The 21,828-nt window shown below is 38.6% G+C and overlaps 1 protein-coding gene across 3 annotated transcripts in view; it reads right to left on the minus strand.

Annotated features, from left to right (window-relative positions):
- The window catches only part of Zc3h12c (zinc finger CCCH-type containing 12C), a 57,626-nt gene that overhangs the window by 29,047 nt on the left and 6,751 nt on the right, over nucleotides 1-21,828 (minus strand). For 2 of the 3 annotated variants that reach the window (XM_041638463.1, XM_041638465.1), the window contains exon 2: nucleotides 3,756-4,507. In XM_041638463.1, the coding sequence (XP_041494397.1) occupies nucleotides 3,756-4,507 (752 nt within the window). Of the gene's footprint in view, nucleotides 1-3,755; nucleotides 4,508-9,212; nucleotides 9,272-21,828 lie in introns of those variants that run through there. The other variant, XM_041638464.1, reaches the window with a different exon arrangement.

The raw sequence follows: 21,828 nt of genomic DNA on the forward strand, positions 1-21,828 counted from the left end.
GGCTGGGAATTGAACTCGGGACCAGCAGTCAGTACTCTTAACTGCTGAGTCATCTCTCCAGCCCCAAAGAATTAAGCATTGTAAAAGCCCACAAGGAAGCTGGAAAATTTCAGCAGCAGTTTGCCTAGCATGTATCAGGTCCTGTGTTCAATCTTCATCCCATTTTGTGTTTTGGAACAAAAATAGAATTGTTTTCCTACTTTAAATTTGCATATAAGTATGACTGTGTATATCAAGTCTGTAGTTAGCATTTATCTGAGAATGAAATACATTTTCTTTTAAATTTATTTTTTTAAACTATCTTTTCTCATTTTACATGCCAAATCCAGTTCCCACTTCCTCCTTTCCTCCAGTTCCTTCTACCTTCCCTCTCATCCCGCCCCCATCCATTTCTCAGAGAGTATCGGTAAGGCTACCAATGGGGAGTCAACAAAATCTAGCACATTGCTTTGAGGCAGGACCAAGGCCCTCCCCACAAATACGTTTCCTTACTTATGGAATCTGTCCTAAAATAAGAAATATAACAAAATAAGATTTTATTCTAGGCTAGTTGCATATTTACTTATCACATATAATCTATTATATGTACAGATATAGTAGATACAAAACAGGTTTGCTAAGTCTGGCATGAATAGAAAATTAATCTTAAAAGTTAAGGCATGTAATATTTATGCATCATGAGATGGAGGCAATCTCTCTGTAGTTTCGTTACAGAAAAGTTTGGCCCTGAAGTAAATATGTATTTATAAGTGACTTTGGAACTGTAAGCAGAATTTGTAAATGGCAGAATGTATAAGTGACCTTTAAATTTTCATGAATTCTGGTACTTTCAAAATTATAGACATGGTGGAATGTCTTATTGTGACTGACAGAATAATACTGCTATACTAATAATTTCCTGTCAACTGTTCTCTCCTGAAATGTCTGAACCACTTCAGCTTAGGTGTCATATTAAAATATGTGATGAGGGAAAGAAATGGATCTGTATGGCCACATTTTTATAGGAAGGGTTATAGAATGGTGCCCGAATTAGGTGCGGGCAGATGTTTGTTTGTATAGTTATAGAAAAGTGATTGTTTGAATGTTTTAACTACAGTATGTGTCTTGCATTAACGCTTTTCTGTAGGTAATGCTCAACATGTCAGATTAAAACTCAACAAAATCCTTCCTCAACTTTTCCTCCGTGCCCTTCCCTTCCTGTGTTAATCTTAGAGCAGTGGACCTCAGCTTCCCAATCCTACCAGCTTTTAACACCAGTCCTCAACCCTCCTAACGCTGCGACAATAATACAGCTTCTCAGATTGTGGTGACTCCCAACCTTAAAATTATTTTTGTTGCTACTTCATAACTGTAATTTTGTTACTGTTATGAATCCTAATGTAAATATCTGATCTGTAGGATATCTGATATGTGACCCCTGTGAAAGGCTCATTTGACCCCCAAAGGGGTCATGATCTACAGGTTGAGAACCACTGTTACAGAGTAACTGTTTTTAGATCAACTTCCTAACATCAGATTCTTGAAGACAATTTCCTGGTTGTGACATGCTGTGACTTTTGTTTTTTAAAGCACATCACAGGATATTCTCTCTTAAAAGCCTTCTTCATTTTTTTTTTTGTCTCTTGGTTTTTTTTCAGCACTACAAATTTTTCTAACGGTGTCTTTATATTACCAACCCCGGGTCTCCCTTCCCTCTATGAACTGATCTCTAGATATCAATAGTTTTAATGTTGTTGGTTCTGTCTACACAGCAAAATAACAGTGCCAAAAATGGTAGGCATTTAGGTCTAGAACACTAGAAATTGTTTTGTTTTGTTTTGTTTTTCAAGACAGGGTTTCTCTGTGTAGCCCTGGATGACCTGGAACTCAGGGGCTGGCCTCAGACTCACAGAGATCCACCTGTCTCTGCCTCCCGAATGCTGGGATTTAAGGTGGCTCTGTAATTCTGACATATATCCATGACAACAGGCATTCCCCCAAGGATCTACAACTGTCCTTGCTACTTTCTTCAAGGCAATTTCATGGTTTTGGAACTATATGTTATCACCGAGGTAATCATTCGGTACTTCTGGATTATTATAAGAAAAACTGCCACCAAATTTGGAAAAGAACAAACAGCAGCGGGGTTCTTACTGAAAGTCCTGTGCATACTTCACACTTCTATGGTACTTGTCAAAGTTCTCTTCACCCAACAGAATGTGCTGTTTTATTAAAATTATCTCCTACTTGCTACACATCACTGACAGGTTGGTGTAAAGCACTCTTCTATTTACAACCCTTTGATTATCTTTGAATTGCAAAGCATTTAAGGTGTTACTGCACTGTTAGGGATTAACTCATAGAATTCTATGTACTAGGTAAATTCACTACCACTGAACTACATCCCCAGCCCCCACTACAGCCTTGTAAGATTTGGCTAGAACTTTTGTCACATTTTCTCTTCCACTATATGATAAAGGGTGTACCCTTTGGAGCCAGACATATTTGGTTTTGAATAATGTTTAGCCATGGTAAGTAATTTAGACCCTGTAAATTGACTTTGCTGATAAAAGACCCTGCTGCTTCTGTCTGCAAGAGCTACATGAACAGTACATACTAGTCCTCTTCATACTTTAAGTGACCTGCAGGAAACAGCTGCTTTAAGATTTCAATATAGATCATTGTCAAATAAACAGTTCTTATGAATCAATGTCTAAGCTATGCCTTGAATGTCAGGTGGTTATGGATCTGTGACACTCTAAAATCACTACCTACTATGGTAGTCAATGGTCACATGTGCTACTGAGCACTAAAATACAGCAATTCCAGAGTGAGATATACTTTACCACATTCTAAGAATTATTATCACAAGAATAATGTTAAATGCCTTATTAGTAACTTTAAAAACTGCTTTATATATGCTGGTGGTGGTGGCACACGCCTTTGATCCCAGCACTCAGGAGGCAGAGGCAAGTGGATCTCTGTGAGTTCAAGGCCAGCCTAGGCCATAAGAGCCATTTCCAGGACAGGTTACAAAGCTACAGAGAAATCCTGTCTCCAAAAACAAAACAAAACAAAACAAGGAGGGAGGGAGGGAGGGAGGATGGGAGAGAGGAAGGGAGGAAGGAAGGAAGGAAGGAAGGAAGGAAGGAAGGAAAAAAATGCAGCTCTAAGGTCTTGAGGATCTTCTGTCTTTTTGTGTCTTTTTATCCTCAAACGCAGGGAATATTGTGGGCACTTACCTAGAGTGACTGAATTTAGATTCACTCTAAACTTTAGGGCATCGAATTCACTTGAATGAAATGTTTTCCCCTCATTTTCTCCTCAGTTCCTAAAGAATCATGTTTGAATTACGTTTCTTGAATTGAGCACAGAGCTGAAAAATGCACCTTTGCTTTGTTATCAAACCAATAGAACAGACCTTTATCTTCTAGAAGAACTGAGTTTTCCTAAGTTATTTTCATATAAAATAGGCTATTTGGCTAAGATTCTCAGAACTGATGAATGCCATCATACTTGAGTTCTTTTAAAACTCATGATCAACACTAAGCTGGTAACACACACTAATTTTTAAGTCATAGCAATTTAGCCAGAGGAAGAAAGACAAAACCAGAAATATCTAAAAAAGAGTATTTCTAAAAGCCAATGTTGAGAGATGTTTAGTAATATTGATTTTAATGACTATGAACCGCAAAAAGAACTGGAAATAACTTTCAAAGATTTAGTAATATCTTCAATTAATCCTTTTTTAAAAAACAAAAACCAAAACAACTCACCTCATTGCCACATTGCTGCCATCAATAACCACTGGTCTCAGATTTTCGCCATCATCTGTTACAATCTCTTGCATTGGAGACTCAGACCTCTGAGATTCCAGAGACGATGCTTCCCTCATGACACTGTTTATAGTACTAACTGTTTGATCCGCTTCACTTTTATTTCCAAGTTTGACAAGTTCTCCCAATATGTCATTGATTAAAGCATCAGTACCAAGTTTGTTCAACACAAGTTGGACCTGCTCTTCAGAATAACCTAACTTCAGTGCAAACTCCAGTTTTGTTTGGTATTCTCGAACTACGTCAGGGGGTTTCTTTACTTCCTTGGATGGAGTCTGGGACCCATCTGGTTTAAAGTCTTGCAAAATGTCACTGTGTTTGAGTAGGTGGGGCTCTAAACAGGGAGACCGACATAACTGTCTGTGAGCCTTGGTTAATAAGCACGGCTCTACTGAAAGGCTACTCAGTTGTCCTGACTCATGATCAGAATTTGTGCTTTCTTCAGAGTCACCAGAGCTCACGTTCTCTTCAGACACCTCTTTTTCTTCCTTCCCTGAACTGACTGTATCCATTGTTGGCTTCTCTGCCATAGGCCAAGGCACAGCTGCACTTATCTGTGGGTCAGTGCTCTCCATATAAAGGTGGCCAAGGTCATGCCCCAGGTGATCCTTCAGGCCCATGAAGCTGTTCCGCACACTTGATTCCACTTTGCTACTTTTCCTGTATTCTTGAATGCACAGCACCCCGTATTCCTAGAGAAAATGCAATATAGTTAATGTACCATATTTATTGTTTGAATGTCTACTTTGTATTTTGTTTGAAGCCTCTCATCACTCATAGCAAACTTGCCAAGAATCCTTTTCATGAGTCCCTCCAAGGCAAAAAAGTAAACTGAGGTTTTTACAAAGGTTATTTGTTCCCTCCCTCCCTCCCCCCCCCCCCTCTCGTATGTGTGCAGATGTGTAGGTGTGTAACAAAGAATAAGAGATCATGAATTTGAAAAGGAGGGGCCACATAAAGGGAGCTAGAGGAAGGAGAGGGAGAGAATGATGTAAATCTAGTACTCATATATGAAAATCTTTAAAAAATAAATTAATTTACACACTGAAATGAAGGGGCACATAGTCTAAAATGGCCAATAAGGAACTGAATAATCACAAAGCTAATTACATCTCTGGCCAAGCATGCTGCTGTATGCATGATACCAGTGACTGGGACACTGAGACATGAAGATGGTGTGTCTGGGATTAGTTCGGGCTACACAGTGAGTTTCAATCCAGTCTGCATTACAGAGAGACCCTGTCTCAAGAAGGAGAAAAAAAAGGCTGATTTCCTTCCATTTTGAGATAAATATAATTTTTCATTAATAATTATGACTTCATGAATACTGAGAACTGTAACAGAAGATACTTTAAGTATTATGATCCTTTATTAAGTGGCAGAGACATTGTAGTATATTTCATTTAAGAAAATTTTTTCTATATACATTTATTGAGAGCAGTGAAATAAATATTGTACATAAACTCTGACGCAAACAAGTATACTGTCATGTCAGTGTCTTGGTTTTTATGTAAAACATATTTTTGTATTGCATTAGATTGGTTAACAACACACCTGCATTTTGTTAAGAGCCTGCCTTTTTTCCATTTTCCCTGCTTAAAATGTTTTTGTTGTCATATTACTTTTCTTTAAGACCTATTGGAAATAATTTATTTCTCTACTAGGGACAGGTCAGAAAAGTAAGGTTATATTCTCTTTATACTTCATTATGAGGACTACATCAACACCAGAAGTTTATTGATTAAGACAACTCTGGTGTTCTACAATTAATTAACAAGTCAGGGGTAGCTAAGCCTAAGGTTGTCATAAAAAACCCTATTTGAATAATCTAATGAAGAAAAATGGAGAAACATTTACTTTTAAACTGAATCTGTTCAACAAAATATATATCAGAAGAAAGCTATTATATAAACATTAAAAGAAAATGCTGATATTCTGAGAAGTTTTAAAGTTTATCCAATAAACCCACTACAGGATCAAATATTTGTACACAGCGTATTGAATTTTACTAAGCATGATAAATACCAGAAAACATGCAATCTTAAAAAATACAAAATTTCTGTATTTCCTTGGGGTAGAAGTCCTACACTTTTCTATAGGATTTTTTTTTTTTAACCCGGATTTGTTCTTTGCTAGCAATTTGAATACCACTCACTGTTCTACTAATACAACACTCACTAAAGAAACACCCAGTGTTCCTAGATCCTGGATGCCCCACTGATAAAGAGCATCTGCTTCATTATGAAGCTGTGTCCATTTCAACTTTTTTCTATTAATATGGATATGCATGGCCCAATTACTCAGAATTAAGGAAGGGATTTTGAAAGTAAATCTGTACGCCCTGTGATTTATTAACTACAGTAATGTACTAACACCATAATGCAAGTAACAAATCACAACAGCATCCCAATAATGGGATAAAGTTAAAAGAAAAATCTACACCATGGCCATAGTAGAGCTCCCACCAAAAGTATCTTAAACAAGGAAAATCTATTGGAAGCTGGGCTGCCTGGCAACCAGAAGATGGTTGCTAAGCTGCACTCCTTTAACATGCCATCATGAATGCTAGCACAGTGAAAGAATAATTTGGTATGAACAAAAGCCTATAAAAGAGACTGGGACTTAAGTGCGTCTGGTTTACCCTCAGAGAACAATGCAGCTGCCAAACCAATCTGGAAGCTCCGACATCATTGTTCTGTAAACCCTACAATCTGTTCTGACTGCAGGAAGTGCATTTAATGGGAAACATTTTTGATCTCCCCTGAAAAGTTTTGGTTTTGCATAAGTGCTGTTGTGAGATAATTCAAGATAATGACTTGCTGACCAAATTGCTGAGTTGAACTAGGGAATATTATTTTAATATTGAACAGCTTTGTTGTGTTTTCGAGCTAGAAGTCCTATATTGGACATGATGAATACACAGAAAATACAGACAGTGAAAATCATTAGAATGAAAATTTCTGATTGAAGGATATATGGCTTTTCTTAATTTCACTTTTCAAAGTGACAAACCCAGATACTGTAAAGTTTTGAAACAGAAAGTCAGACCACTCTAAAACTGCATTTCAATAAATCTATGTAGTATTTGACCGGCGGTCGTTCCTGAATCTGTTCTTCTATGTACTTTGCACATGGCTATAGTGACAGGAGAGGGAGATGTGGATGTTTGGTTGCTTTATAATATTAAGTCATTTAATAGTCTTTATAGTAAAATAGTTAACAAACACTAATAATTTCAACTTGAGATAATTCATGGCATTTGTACATACTATTTGAATAATATTTTTCAATAATATACAATGTTTCTTAATGTTAAAAATAAATGGTCTAGGTTTCAAGTTAACATTTGATATAACCTAATTTGTATTGACTGAAATGGTAAGGATCTGGATTTTAAAGCTTCAGTCTGTAGAACACTTCGATCAAGTTGTGGCTAGTAAAAACTTGGCATGACTTAAGGCATGTAAAAACCCACAATTTCATACTATCTTAAAATTACTCAGTAAAACTTAAACCTTAGCCTAAGGACTTAAAAAGAGATACAAACAGCAGTAGAAGTTGCACAGCTTACAAGGAGTGAACATAAAAACTTTTACAGAATAAAGAACACCATGGGATTTACTTCTGTGCAGCCTCTTAACAATGACTAAGTTTTCAAAAGAAAAGACTTAACAGAATTGTTACTTATCATATGTAATGAATAATCTTTTTCTTAATTTCTAAACCCTGAATGGTTTAGACTTTAAGTTTTGCATTATTCAGTCAGACCCAAGCTTATGCAAGTATTCATACACCTCGACTAAATGTCCACTAGTAAGGACGGCTTTCCTCTGTTCGTGCAGACGCAGAGCCGAGGCGTCACACACAAGGTCAACCAGTTTGCACTTCCAGAGCTGCTGGAATACTCTGGGAAGAAACAGAGTCACAACACACAGTGTTTACACACTCTATCCTTCAACACAAAAGGGCTGGGCCAAAACACAACAATCTAAACGACTTTTCCAGTTTCAAAAGTCCATAGATTACCTCTAGAAATTTGCTTTTTTTCTTGATAAAGGCTATCTACTAAAATTAAATAATAGTATTTGTTGAAAAAGAATGAATTATGTTAATTTCAGAGATGCTGCTGCTAAAAACTCATTCTTCTGACAAGAAATAACTGCAGGTCCTAAAGCAGGCTTTAGGACGTAAAGGGCACGGGCCTGAAATTTACCGCATATACTCAATTCCTCTAGTGAAAAAGGACGGAAAATTCTCACGAGATCACTTGGATAACAACTCACCTCAAACCAGGTAAAGCTAGTTTTTAGCATCCTATAGAGCATTACAGTGATCAGGAATATTAGACTATAAACTTGTTACGTCAAATTATTTATTTGTAAAGTTACAATGCCATGAAAATAGGTTTGGTTGTCATCCAAATGGCTATACTCTAAGAACAATGAAAATAAAATAATGAATATGTAATAAATTCCTACTGCTGTGGTCTTTGCGTATTTAATCACCATTGTATTTGAGCGAGCACTGTTGTCTGCATCTCTCTAGCTAACAAAGGAAGGATGTCCCTTTGAACAGATTGGTTAATGTTCTGGGGCAACAGATGTCTACTGGAACTGCAGGAGACCAGCAACTGGTGGCCTGCCTATCTTCTGAAAACTTTCAATAGACTTATGCATATGTTCACACAATAGGGCATGTGGTAGAAACGAAAACCTCTCTTTAACCGTCTATGTTCTTTCTCTCCCCTACCCCCAAACTGACAGAAGAAAGTCTTTGTCTCCTCCTCACTTCCCCATTACAGAACTCTTGAAAGTAACTAGAATGGCATCTTCAATCTAATATCTGAAATTAACACACGAAAAAATAAATTCTACATGAATAATGAAATCGTTGACAAGGCAACTGAACGCTTAATCATCATCTTTAGAAGCAGCTATTGGAAACATCTATCATCAGCAGCCCATCTCTGCAAACTAGACTCTGAACACAATTGAAAATCTACTGAACCTGACCAGCATTTCACAGAAACTAGCCATGGCAGTGATGCCTTAAGAAACACAAGCATGTGACAAGATAAAAATCTAAATTTGTTGTTTAGCATGAAATTAGAACTTCCTTATAACTTGTCTAAAGTTCCAAATGAGTGTGTCTAACACCCATGGCTTGAAAGCATTCATGACGCTACAAGTAATCGTTTGTAAAATCTCCAAACATAAATATATAAAACTCAGCTTCACAGATATATTTTTGCAGAAAGAACCAGATTCTCTGGTGTACTGACACTAACACATTTGCATGTTTTCTTTTGTGGTGATACCTATCCTTCACAGAAATGAAATGATAGCCGTTACAGCAAAGTTTGACTTCCAAAAAGCAGTAAGTAGCACAGATACTTACATTAGCAGGAAAGTACAAAGACATTGGTTTCTGTGGCAGCTTCAGCAGCAACGACACAATTCTAGCTGCAGACTTCCAGGCAGGCAAGAAGAACAATGAGTGGTTGAACAGATGGGACGGCAATGTCTTTGCTTAACCTATTACCGAGTGGAACTACAGCCAATCACAGGCCAGAGAGCTCACAATTAGTCAGGCAGATGCAAGACAACCTCAGCACCCTGCGTCAGGTTCGTAGGTTTCTAAGATAAGCAAGTTGATGTCATTCTTGGGTCTGCCCCGGGCGGCATGTGTATTAACAAGGGGCGTGCAGCAACAATAGGCCACACAAAGCCGACTAGTAGGCAGCTGCTCTACGAGAGCACTCATTAGGGAGCAGGCTGCCAACAACAAACACCTGGCTCGGCCAGGCCAGCCTTTCCTCCTGCTTTTAGTGCACGAAGACAAAGAAACCAATTATATTTTAACACAGTAAAAGTTGCATGTTTCCAAAAGTTGAGGCTATATGCTAGTCTATTAATGTTTCATTTTTCTCTGAGATGAAGAAAATGAGATGCACCGAAGTAGTAATCAACTATTGCAGCAGTCTCTGTTAACACAGAAGTTACTGGTGAAATGAGCCAGAAGGTTCATCTATTTCTCTGGCAATACTGGAAAATCTACTTTAAAGTATTTGTTAGAAAGGAGGTGGTGGCGTACACCTTTAATCCCAGCACTCGGGAGGCAGAGGCAGGTGGATCTCTGAGTTCGAGGCCAGCCTGGTCTACAGAGTAAATTCCAGGGCAATCAGAGCTACACAGAGAAACCTAACTTGAAAAAGCGAAACAATAACAACAACAAAATATTTATTAATGTGTTACAAGATAATAAAACTTAGAGAGACTTGGTGAAAACTGCAAAATTAAAGGATTATGCATTTACAAATAGAATTAATTTTAAAAAGTAACTTCTCTAAATGCAGTAAAAGAAAATACTAGTTAGTCTCAGTTTGTGAAAATAGGTCCTATAAAGCATACACTTAAACAAAAGTAACTAACTTAAATCATCAGGCCAGCCCAGATGATCTACATCAAATAGCAATGGAAGATCTCTTATAATAGATACTGGTTAGCCATCTAATTAAATAAAAGCAAGACCTTTTATAACATACTTGCTAAAATGTATTTCATAAAATTTGAAAGTTGTAATACTCAAATTTAAGTTCAGAATATGTCAGCACTAAAATGAAATACTGGGGTAATTTTGAAGGACATCTAAAGTACACTAAATAAGTACCCTTAATTGACTTCTACGTTCCACATGACAGTGTTTATAATCCTATGAACTACTCGCTTCTGAGTGCTGCACAGGCTAAATCTTTAGTGAGCTAAGATTATGAAAACGTTTAATCCAAACGCTAACACCATGAGGCTTTATGGTGTTTCCTTACTGAGAAAAACCTACAGTTACTGTATTACTTACGTGATGCAGACTACTACACGGATGTGTGCCTATGCAGTCACAGACAAACACACCCTTGTCACTGAAACGCAAATAAAACTTGAGTATAGGCCAAGAACTGCTGACTTATGCAAAGCTCAGACTTAAAAGAAAAAACCCTATGATCTTGAACTCAAAAGATATAAACTGAAGTTCTCAATGTACAACAACTTCCCTTTTCACAGAGTTGTTTTTCCTGAACAGCAGTTGTCCATAGTGGGACCATTTGTAAAAACCCAGGGAAAGAAAGTTCTGTCTTGGGACTTCTGCCCCTGTCCTTTTTGAGTTCACTCAAACAGAAATCATATTTTTCTCTATTTACAAAACGAGAGAAAGATCTATTTCATACACTTAAAAACACTCCCCCTGCTCCCTAAAACCTGAAATCTGTTTCCAGAAAGAAAACACAAAGACATTGTAAGGCATCGTGTCTGTGGATGTTTGCCCTCACTAGAACTTAGTATTTTACTGAAGTCTGTTGTTTCAAATGTTAGAAAAGTTGTGTGTGTGTGTGTGTGTGTGTGTGAGTGTGTGTGTGTGTGTGAGTGTGTGACTGTGTGAGTGTGGAGGTGAGCGAACTTCCTCAGCTGGGCTCTCTCCTTTCACACGCAGGTCCCAGTGTCAGGCTCCAGGTGTCAGGCTTGGCAAGCTCCTTCACACTAGGCCATCTCATCAGCCCGTGACAGCATTTTGAACTAAACATAACTGCTGGATTCTCGATGTTGCGTTGATTTCTGGAATGAGAACTACTCTTTTTTGGCCAAGCACTGTAGTGCTAGAGCAGATGCAGCTAAACCTGTGATCAAATTCGTTAGCGCACTGAAAATCCAGACAAGTACCTATCATCACAGCTCATCGTAAATTACTATGCCAGTACACAGAAGGTGAAGCCCCACCTTGGGGTAAGCATATAAGTATCACAGAAGTGAAGAGAATTAGAATTTACCTCTGCCTCCCTCCATTTCCAGAGCTCTTTTAAAAGGTTAAAAAGGTATCAACTCTGAAAGCAATAAGGCCTAAGTCAAATAAAAATGATAAGCACAGCATAAATCCATGCAAAGTAATTACAGCTATATCCAAAAATACCTCATTTGCAAAGCATTGACTAGAGGACACAGTGAGAACAGTACTTAAGTATTTATATTAAGGCCCTCTTCTTTTGTTGTGAAAGAAAACTACCTAGTACGAATGGACAGACAGTCTCTTTCCCCTTCCTTTTCTCCCCTGCAACGACATGGGATACTTTATAGCCTTCATGCTGATGCTGGAGGAGCAGGCTTCACAAAGAAGAAAAACTACCCCTGGGCGCAGCAGGAAGCCTCAACTACAGCACTGGATTAAGCTTTTTCACAAACAGCAAATAAAGGCAGTGATCTGAAAAAGCTAATCAGATCCTGCTGTGATATTTAGACCCTCTCCCTTGCTAGTATTGGATAGTGTTAAGCACATTAAAACATCTGTAGGTGAAAAGAGCCCCGTCTGGTATTTTTAGTCACATGTCACAAAGGCCTGCCTACTCTCCTTCCCACTGCAGAGAAATACAATCAGCTGTACCTCGGGAGCTGTTTGGGTCACTGCAAAGCAAGACTGCACATGTATGGCAGAAATAAAACAAAACAGCAAAAGAAAAGGGAGCTACGACAGTTCTTGGTGTTCCCTACAACCTGTCAACAAAAAGGAAGCTGACCTAACATTTGAAACTCAGCCTGTACCTGTTCCGAGGCCTGACAGGGAAAGGACGTGCTGGGAGGCTGTCTGGAAGCAAGTCTCTTGGCCAGAGGTGACTCAGCGGACTTTCTTTTTTCTTTTGTTTTTTGTTTGTCTGTTTTGGGACAGCTGTTCTGTGCAGCTTTGGAGCCTGTCCTGGAACTCACTCTATAGACCAGGCTGGCCTCAAACTCAGAGATTCTCCTGCCTCTGCCTCCTGAGTGCTGGGATGGAAGGAGTGCCCCAGCTTCAAATTGATTTTCTGTTCCTTTTCTCTTAGATGTTACTATTCTCTTTAAAACAAGGGCAACAGCACAACAGCAGTATCATGGAAGATTATTATATAAAAATTCCCCAACTGAGCCCCTAAAGTTTTGAGATAAAATTTTTGCCAAAATTTGTTATTATTTCTTAAGGTTTTAAAAAATGAACTAATCAGACAAACATAAAAGATAATTTACATACAGTGTAAGGAGAAGGAACAGATGAACTTGAACTCATAACCATATGTGATGAGTCTTTCTATTAGGAAGGAATCAATCCTCCATACAGTGAACTGTTTTTCTGAGTGTTAATCTGAAATGTTGACCCACAATACTGACAATACTGACTATATGAACTAAAAACAAATTACTGTAGATCTTCATGGTATCAGTTAAAGTCACAGGATCAACTGTTCCAAGAGCTGATAAATATCATTTTTATATGCTGATTCTAGGACATTCTGAAAAAAAAAAACCATTCTCTTAAGTCTAAGTGATTGGCCAAGTAGTACTGTAATTAATATATCTTCTATTAAGGTAAATCATCTAATATAAATGACTTTGTATTTTAAAAAGCTCATAATCTGAGAAAAATATTCATATTGGCTAGCTAGCAATATACTAAGAGGTCAAATGTAGTGGCACCTGTAAATAGTCTCAGCACTCAGGAGGTGGAGGTGGGAGAATGCCAAACTGGAGGCCAACTTGACCTACAAACACCTCATGTCTAGTAGCAAAGTAAGAAAACAACAAGAAGTAGACTGATACATTATAATGCAGATGGAAACAGCCCTGCTGGCACACAGTGCGGATTTCAAATTCCAAACGTTTCCTCTGCTCCCACTTTCTTCAGTGAGAGTTGGCATTTCTCACTGCTAAGTTAAACACTGTTGGCGAATAGGGAAGTAAGTTAAAATTATCACCGATACATCTTCCTCTACTGTCATAAAATAACCAGTGCTGTATTAATAACAAAAACATCTTTCTCAATTCATATCAAGAATGACTTTGTCAGGAAGACACCTAGGGGTTAAGACCTAAGTATTCTAAACCTGAGGGGAGAGCATGCTTTGCCCACCTGGAGGTTATTCATGTCCACACGGAGGACAACGTTAAGAAGAGAAAAATAACCAGGAATTCATTAGCTAGAACATAAGTGACGGAAGCCGCTGAAAAATGGACAGAAGGGGCACGGTGTCTCGAAGGCACAGGTGAGAGCGTGATACAGCTCAGATGTGAAATCAAGGCTGAACATCTGTTCATGTGCATTTTTATTTTATAGACATAAAATGAGCCTGAAATGGAGGTTATTTTTATTTAATGTTATTACTGACCATTTTCTTTCCTCTGCTTTTGTTAATGTATCACCTCATCAGATGAACTCTCGGCCTACTACATATAGTTCTGAGGGAACTGCCAATCACAGCCTGACATACCTCTGGCCACACTAACTGGGTGAGAGGATGAGCTCTTGACCCAAAACTGCACTCCTAAGACTGTCTCAGGAATTTGAATAGCTAGCCCAAAAGAAACCTAACAAGTACAAATCCTGAGTTCTGTCCTCCTCTTTGGCCTTCCAAGAGGCTTACATGTTGAGTTCTTTCTTTGATCCTTGCCTTAGGGTTACTATTATGATGGAATACCATAACCAAATCAACTTGGGGAGGAAAGGGTTTATTTGATTTCCATATTACTGTTCATTATCAAAGGAAGTTAGGACAGGAACTCAAATAGGGCAGGAACCTGGAGGCAGGAGCTAATGTAGCAACCATGGAGGGGTGCTGTTTACTGGCTTGCTTTTTGACTTGCTCAACCTGTTTTCTTATAGAACCCCAGGACCATCAGCCCAGGGATGACCCCACTCACATCAACCACTAATTAAGAAACTGCTCTAAGAACTTGCCTGAAGCCTGATTTTAGGGAGGCATTTTCGCAAGTGAGATTCCCATCTCTCAGATGACTAGCCTGTATCAAGTTGACATAGCACTAGTCAGCATAAGCCTGTAAGCTTTTTAAATTTATCTTTCTTTAAAAGTCTGTTTTTCCTATGGGTAAAGATTAAATTCATATACATACACTAAGCGTTAGTTGCTGATTGTTTTTGTTTTCAAGAGTCTACATTTGGGTCTCCTCTGGCTCTAATTTCTCATTTACATATAGGGAAACGTATAGGGAAAGAGACAGCAAAAGCAAAGGTCAGATGTTAAAACATCTGCCTGGAGGGTTCTCTTTACTCATCCTGATCACGTCTGTCATTCAAGGCTCACTCTTCCATAAGCTCTTCTTAGACTAACGCTTAGTAGTTCCCAGCTCCTTTGAAATTCTATAACATGAGTGGTCTATACTTCACTTATTGATGACCAGATGTGGTTCTTTTTTTTTTTCAGATGTGCTTCATGAGAGCAAAATTTTTCTTCAGTTACTCCTGTGTACAAATGTTTTAGCACAAGCACTGTACTGACACCTGAAGATCCTTCAGTAAAAACGCAATCATAAAAAATAGGTCCTTGCCAATTCAAATACAAAAATGTTACCGTTAAGATTTTATTTCCACGTGACAGAGTGAGCATGCCAAAGTAGGATTTCAGGTGCTGCTATTCCTCAAGAAAGCCCAAGACTCCCAGTGCTGCATACTTCTCTAGATTCATGAGTAAGCAGCCCCCACAGGGGTAACACTGGGTGCAACTGACCTGCTACAAAAGTCTAGCAGGAAGTCTTTTAAAAGCTACAAGAATGTCTGTTATTCTTTTGTGTTAATTAACCCCACATGGCAAACTAATTAAAGCTGCTTAGTGGAATAGGCAGGCTACAAAGAGTAATCATAACTATTTTAAAATTAGAGGAGGGTCCACCATTGATTCTGTCTATAGCACTCAGCACTATCTGAAATGTCAGGCTTCCTCCAGGGTCTTAGGAAGTATCTTTAACAGACAACGGGAGACTGTATTTCCTGCGAGAGGAAATGGTTCGGTATTCTCTAGGTAATTATTTGTGGGAACTTCATATAACAGAGCTACACGAATCACAAGAGTAATTTCTCTCCTTTTTGGAAATTCCTCTCGCTCTATAATTTTTAATAGCAGCTTTCCTCTAAAGCGAGGGTGTCCTCAGTGTCTTGTACAAAGGATACCACACATCCCCTTCTCTTATAGCACAGTGTCTATGGAGGGGCAAGGGAGGTGACAAGGAACTGGACCTAAGGCGAGGAAACCAGAGTGTTTCTCAAAACTTGACACTGCATTTGCATCAAATAAGGATCTTGAAGATTCTGATTTAGGCAGTCCACATTTTAACATGCTCATAAAGGCCAAGGGTCTCCCCAGGTTGTAGGTCACAAACAGAATTTGTCCTTTATTCTGAGAAGGGAAACTACAAGAGGGTTTTGATAGCTGGGTGCTAGGCCAGTAACGTACCTTATAACCTGGACCTATTTCTTTCTGCCATGTTCCACTGACCTTTTTTTACTTCTTACCTGGACCATAAGTGAAAACCTGTTGGTTACGACAAACTGGGTCCGCTCTCCGGACGGGTCCTTCAGTGCTCTATCTCTCTCGTTTCCAACTTCAAGTTCTGACCACATAGTATGTTCATGCTTCCACATTTGTGGTGATTGTTTTGACAGTTTTCAGCAAAAGCTGTTGAGAACTTGCTGGGGACCCAGCTGCAGCAGCATTTCTGGAAGGAGCCCCCCCACTGAGTCCACTGAGTCCACTCAAGTTTCCTTTAATTTTCAAAAAAGTCCTTTATGGAGTCATATATTTCTTAAGAAACTTAGCTTAACTTAAAAAAAAAAAATTCCTCTGTGTGGAGGTGGCACATACCTTTAATCCCAGCACTCAGTAGGCAGAGGCAGGTGGATCTCTGTGAGTTCCAGGACAGCCAGGACTATTATACAGAGAAACTCTGTCTCAAAAAAAGCCAAACCAAATGAAACAAACACACACACACACACAAAAAAAAAACTTGCTTAAAATACTCTGTTGTTTTGTTTTTCCCAATGTGAATACAGACTTTCTTTCTCTTCTGTTTTCTGACTAGCTGCTGCTGGCGCCTTAGAAAATGCTTGTCAGACATAAAACTTCAGTGAGCTATAACTCAACTTGTTCTTTAGTGTTTCCCTGTGACCCTGGAGTGTTACAGGCATATAGAATCAGAGTGCCTCTTCCCAACCAACTTTCCTACCTGCACCATAACTTTTAACTAGCTATACTGTAATATTAGAGAACTATGTGTGTGCATGCATGTGCATACCCTGATACCCTACAGTATGAATGGCTGGGCTTTTTAAATGCTACATATTATATAAAGATAAGATTACATATATGCACACATTTGGCGGAAGATTATATTTACTAATAACTCACTCAGAGAAAACGTTTGTCTACCTACTTACCTAAGGTATTAGGCAAATTAGTTTCTTCATGCCTAGATATCCTAGTTGTGGAAAATAAAGGTATATAATATGGTTATTTTTTGAATTAATGATCAAATCCTTATAATAGTGTTAGATGCATAATAGCCAGTCAGTAAGTATTAGCTATATTTTCATATCACATGCACACCATACTATCTATAGCCTTGCAAAAATCAGTTACAGAAATACATTCTCTCCTTTACCAAAGGTTTAAGAGAATACAAGGAAAGCTGGTTGCATTAAAATGGTTTATTAAGCAGATCACATACTATAGTCGGAGTTCAGTACCCTAGACTACACAGTGGCTTCTGCTTCAACACCAAACATGATGGCATACATTTTTATTTAACTCATTAATATGACTATGTTCCTATGCTATTTAATATAAACATGAGGGGAGGACTTGTCATTTTCTGTAACTTATTCATTTGCTACACATAGGCTCCAGTGTTTGCTGACTAAAAAGAGATACAGTTATTGCACTCAACAGTATTTCTCAATGGCCAATGCCATAAAAATGAGCGGAACCACTTGTTCCTATTTAGATGCTTCTATTTCTAAAGATGATTCACTGGTATTCTGAAGTTTGTCTCTGGATGCTTCCTATAAACTCTAGGATGCAGTTAACTGCAGCATGGACTCTAATGAGAGGAGGATGAACAAGGTGAGAATAAACTGTAAGTTAGCAATTTATAGATGTAAGAAATGGTATCATATCAATGCTCTGTCCCAAACTAGCCTAGTACGTAGGGAACTTACTTACTCATCACCTCTCAGCTCTTCAGTGTGACTGCTAGGAAAGGGTTACTGCAAGGACCAGTGGTCTGACAGAGAATAACTTGTAACAGTGTCTGCTACACAGTAAAAACAGAAGCATATACTTAGAATGTCTGTAAGTGAAACTATAGTACAAAAAGTAGAAAGCTTAATTTATAGTATTTATATTCTTGTGAAATCATTGCAACGGTTCTCCTTATAGAATAAAAAATAGCATGCAAGCAAAGGTTCTCATTGGGTCCCACTCGTCACTTGTTTAAAGAGCCAAGAAATCAAATAGTTTACACTATTTACTTACATTCAGATGGAAATAGTCCTAAAGTCCTCTCCTTATTAATTAATTAAGAAGAAAGAATAGCATTCAGGAAAAGCCTATTATCACATCTCACGGTTCCTCCCACATTTACAGAGCCACAGAATCAAATGCCTCAGAGTTCACTGCTCGATTATATTCCCTTTTCACGAGATCACACCACATGAACTCACAAACAAGAACAATCTGGAGTGATGTTGTTCAAGGGAAAAAGAGAACATTTAGTCCAGAAAAGCCAAAGATACAGTATGTTGTTCTGTAAGAAACACCAAGAAAAAACACCAAGGTTAATTAGAAAATGTTAGTACCTGATGAAAAAAAGTATAAAAATTGTCGGTAACCAGTAATTTAGAAGAAATATATTGGTTTACTGGTGGGCAGGAATACGGGAAAAAAGTAGTAAATGGGCCAGGTGTGGTGGCACAAGCCTTTAATCCCAGCACTAGGGTGGCAGACACAGGTGGATTGCTATGAATTTGTAGCCAGCCTGATCTACATAGTGAATTCCAGGCCAGCCAAAGTCCATAGTGAGATCCTGTCTGTTTGAGAGGTGAAAGGGAAAGAAGGGCAGAAAGAAGGAATGAAATTACAACTACATGACAATGTACTACAAGCGTCTAAAAGGAAACTGGTGTTTTTCTAGGGAAACAAAACACCGCCGGTTTGTTTCAGTTTAATGATACAGATGGTAGATACTAAAATTTTTCTCTAAAGTACATGGTTGTAGACAGACTAAGAGCAGCCAACCCTCTTACCTATTCATGATATCATCTCATTAATCTTGTCATTTCTTTTTTGTTGTTGTTGGTTTTTTGGTTTTTGTTTGTTTGTTTTTTTCAAGATAGGGTTCCTATGTGTAACAGCCTTAGCCTCAAACTCACAGAGATCTGCCTGCCTCTGCCTCCCGAGTGCTGGGGTTAAAGGTGTGCACCACCATCGCCTGGCAACCTTGTTATTTCAAACCACAGAAGTTCCTAAAGCAAAAAATTGCTATTTGTCATATTTTTCAGTTAGCTTTCTTCATGGGCCTACGAATTAACTATTGAAAAGTAAAGCCATAATAATTCCCTCAGATACTACTTCTGAATAAAATCATATTCAAAACTATCCCTAAGGAATCATTTGATTTGCAAAAAATCCAACCATGACTAGTTTATTTTATGAATAGTCATTTAGCTGAAATTCAGAACATATAAATGAAACATGCTGGCTAGTTGACTCAATTTTATTGCAAGTCTGTTCAAGTAATATAGTTTTAAAGTAATACTTTGATGAAAAGGAAGAAAATAACACGGGCCACAATTGGAAATTTAAAGCAAATGGGAGATTAAGTTAGCATCCAATAAATTCATCAGTTTACTTATTTGCATGTTTGTCATAAGAGATATGCTAAGTGATTCAGACAGGTTACAAAGATGAGTACAGCCGCTGCAACTCTTTAAAGGTTTTTTTTTTACTCTCTCTCCCTCTCTGTGAGTGTGTATACACACATGCTCACAGTGACCTTTTGGGGAATCAATGGAACATATGCTAAGAACTCTTGGATACATTTCAATGGTAGAGTGCTTGCCTAGCATGCATAAAGCCCTAGATTCGATTCCTTGCATAGGAAAAAGTAAATAAATGTGCATACTACAGAAGAGATGACATGTTTGGTACGAAAGGATTGAACTACATAAACATTTATTTTTTGAGGGGATGGTAGGAAGGGATAAGAAGGAGGTGGCTTTCAGAAATAAAGGTGAGTGCATGCACCTGTGTATGAATGGATCCTGCATGCATGGGACTAACTGAACAAGGACTGGGGAAGAGGAACAGCAGCGTGTGTCAGGAAACCAATGGCTCCGCTGTAACTCTTTGCTAACACCAGTCTTCCGCCATCAGCTCTGCAGTCCTTTCAAAGTTCTGCAAGATGCAGTGGGCAGGATCAACTGGGAGTGAAGAATAAGGCAGGAAGCCTGTCTTCAGGAGAGGCTGGGAACTGCTGTGTGGTGCTTGCTTTCTCTCCTGCCCCTTCTCTAACCTTTCAGCACTTCAGATACATGAGGCTTAATGCTGCCATCTGCCAGCCCACAGCCACCTTCCTTACGCCTGCTCCATCTTTTCTACTAAAAATCAAAGTGTTAGGATACTTGCATGATTAAAAGAATTAGGCATTTAAGTGTGATGGCTTCTTGAGACACAAGAGAGTAATAAGGACAGCTTATTAAACCACATCTTTGTCTTCTCCTGGCCTCTGAACTTCCCTGGTTCTCTCAACCCCCTTTCTCTGCATTAGTGTGTGTGTGTGGGGGGGGGGGGGGGGGCAGAAGCAGCTTATCTCAGTCTCTTATGGAAGAAATTTGAACCCATTATGTAAAAAATTAAAGGGCATTCATTGAATAATATAGGTTAGGGTTTGCTAACTGCACTCTCACTCAGAAGTTTTTAACCCACTAAAGTTTGGTAAACACTGCCTATCGGCCATGGGGGAAGCAATGATTTGGTAAGTGAGTGCATCTGTAAGGAACCAGTATTTGTAGGGCAGGTAGCTGAGCATCTCACTTTACCTTCTAACTTTATCTTTTATGAGCATCTCACTTTACCTTCTAACTTTATCTTTTAAAGAGATGACAAAGGTAAAAAGGTCAGTAAAAGGCTGTTTCAGATTGAACATATACATATGCCATTCTAATCATGCTATTTATAGAATACATTTTCATAGCATGTCATTTTTTTACTTGGGGCATTATGTTAACACTCAGAAGTTTTACATTTTGAAGCATTTCTGATTTCAAATGATAGGCTGGCCACATTACCATATTATATATAATGAGAAGCTGTTCATAGTAAACGATGACAGCTAAGGCTTAGGTGTTTCAGAGCACACCATCAGTCCTTCCCAGCAGTCATGGCACATGGTCACAGCACGGTGACTGTCACTGTCGCCATCTGACAGGCAGGAAACTGACCTAGGGAAATGAAGAGGAAACTTCTCCTGTATTATACACATATGAGGCAGCAACACAAGAGGAGCTCAGACTCGGTCTTCTTGGCTGTAAAACAGGCTCGTCAGTACCATGTTCGCTCACGCCTAGCAAATCCACAAGGCTGTGTGAAGACCCTGTATGTAAACAACATTGGGTGTGTAGAAACGGATATACAATCACCGCTAACAGGGTACTAACTTGTGTAACTCTTTACACATCAGCTGTCGTGATCACGTATCAGAAAATGGCTTTAACATCCAGGCTGGAGATGATGGTTCAGCAGTTAAGAGACTTGAGTTCAGTCTCCAGCACTCATCAGGTGACTCACAACTGCCTCCAACTCCAGCCCCATGGCATGTGACGTTCTCTTCGGGCCTCAGAAGACACCTGCACATCTGTGTGCATACACACACATAGACATACACAACTAAAAATAACAAAAATAAAAAAAGAAAGTCATAGTAACACACTTTGGGCACAAACGTATGTACCACAATTGTGTATTATGGGGGGAAAACTGGTCAAAATCTCTGTGTCCAAACGTGTATCCATTTCTTTTAGGCTTTCCTAGTTGGTAGGATACAGTTTTTCACAATAGGCTGCAGTAATTTTTTTTATGTTTGTGTTATCAGTTGTAATGTTTCTTTTTTCATTTCTGATCTTACTTGATTCTTTTTTAAAAATCAAACTGCAAAAT

The sequence above is a fragment of the Microtus oregoni genome, unplaced genomic scaffold, assembly GCF_018167655.1.
Source record: "Microtus oregoni isolate MIOR12 unplaced genomic scaffold, Mior012 000055F_ref0000237, whole genome shotgun sequence".
Classification (NCBI taxonomy): domain Eukaryota; kingdom Metazoa; phylum Chordata; class Mammalia; order Rodentia; family Cricetidae; genus Microtus; species Microtus oregoni.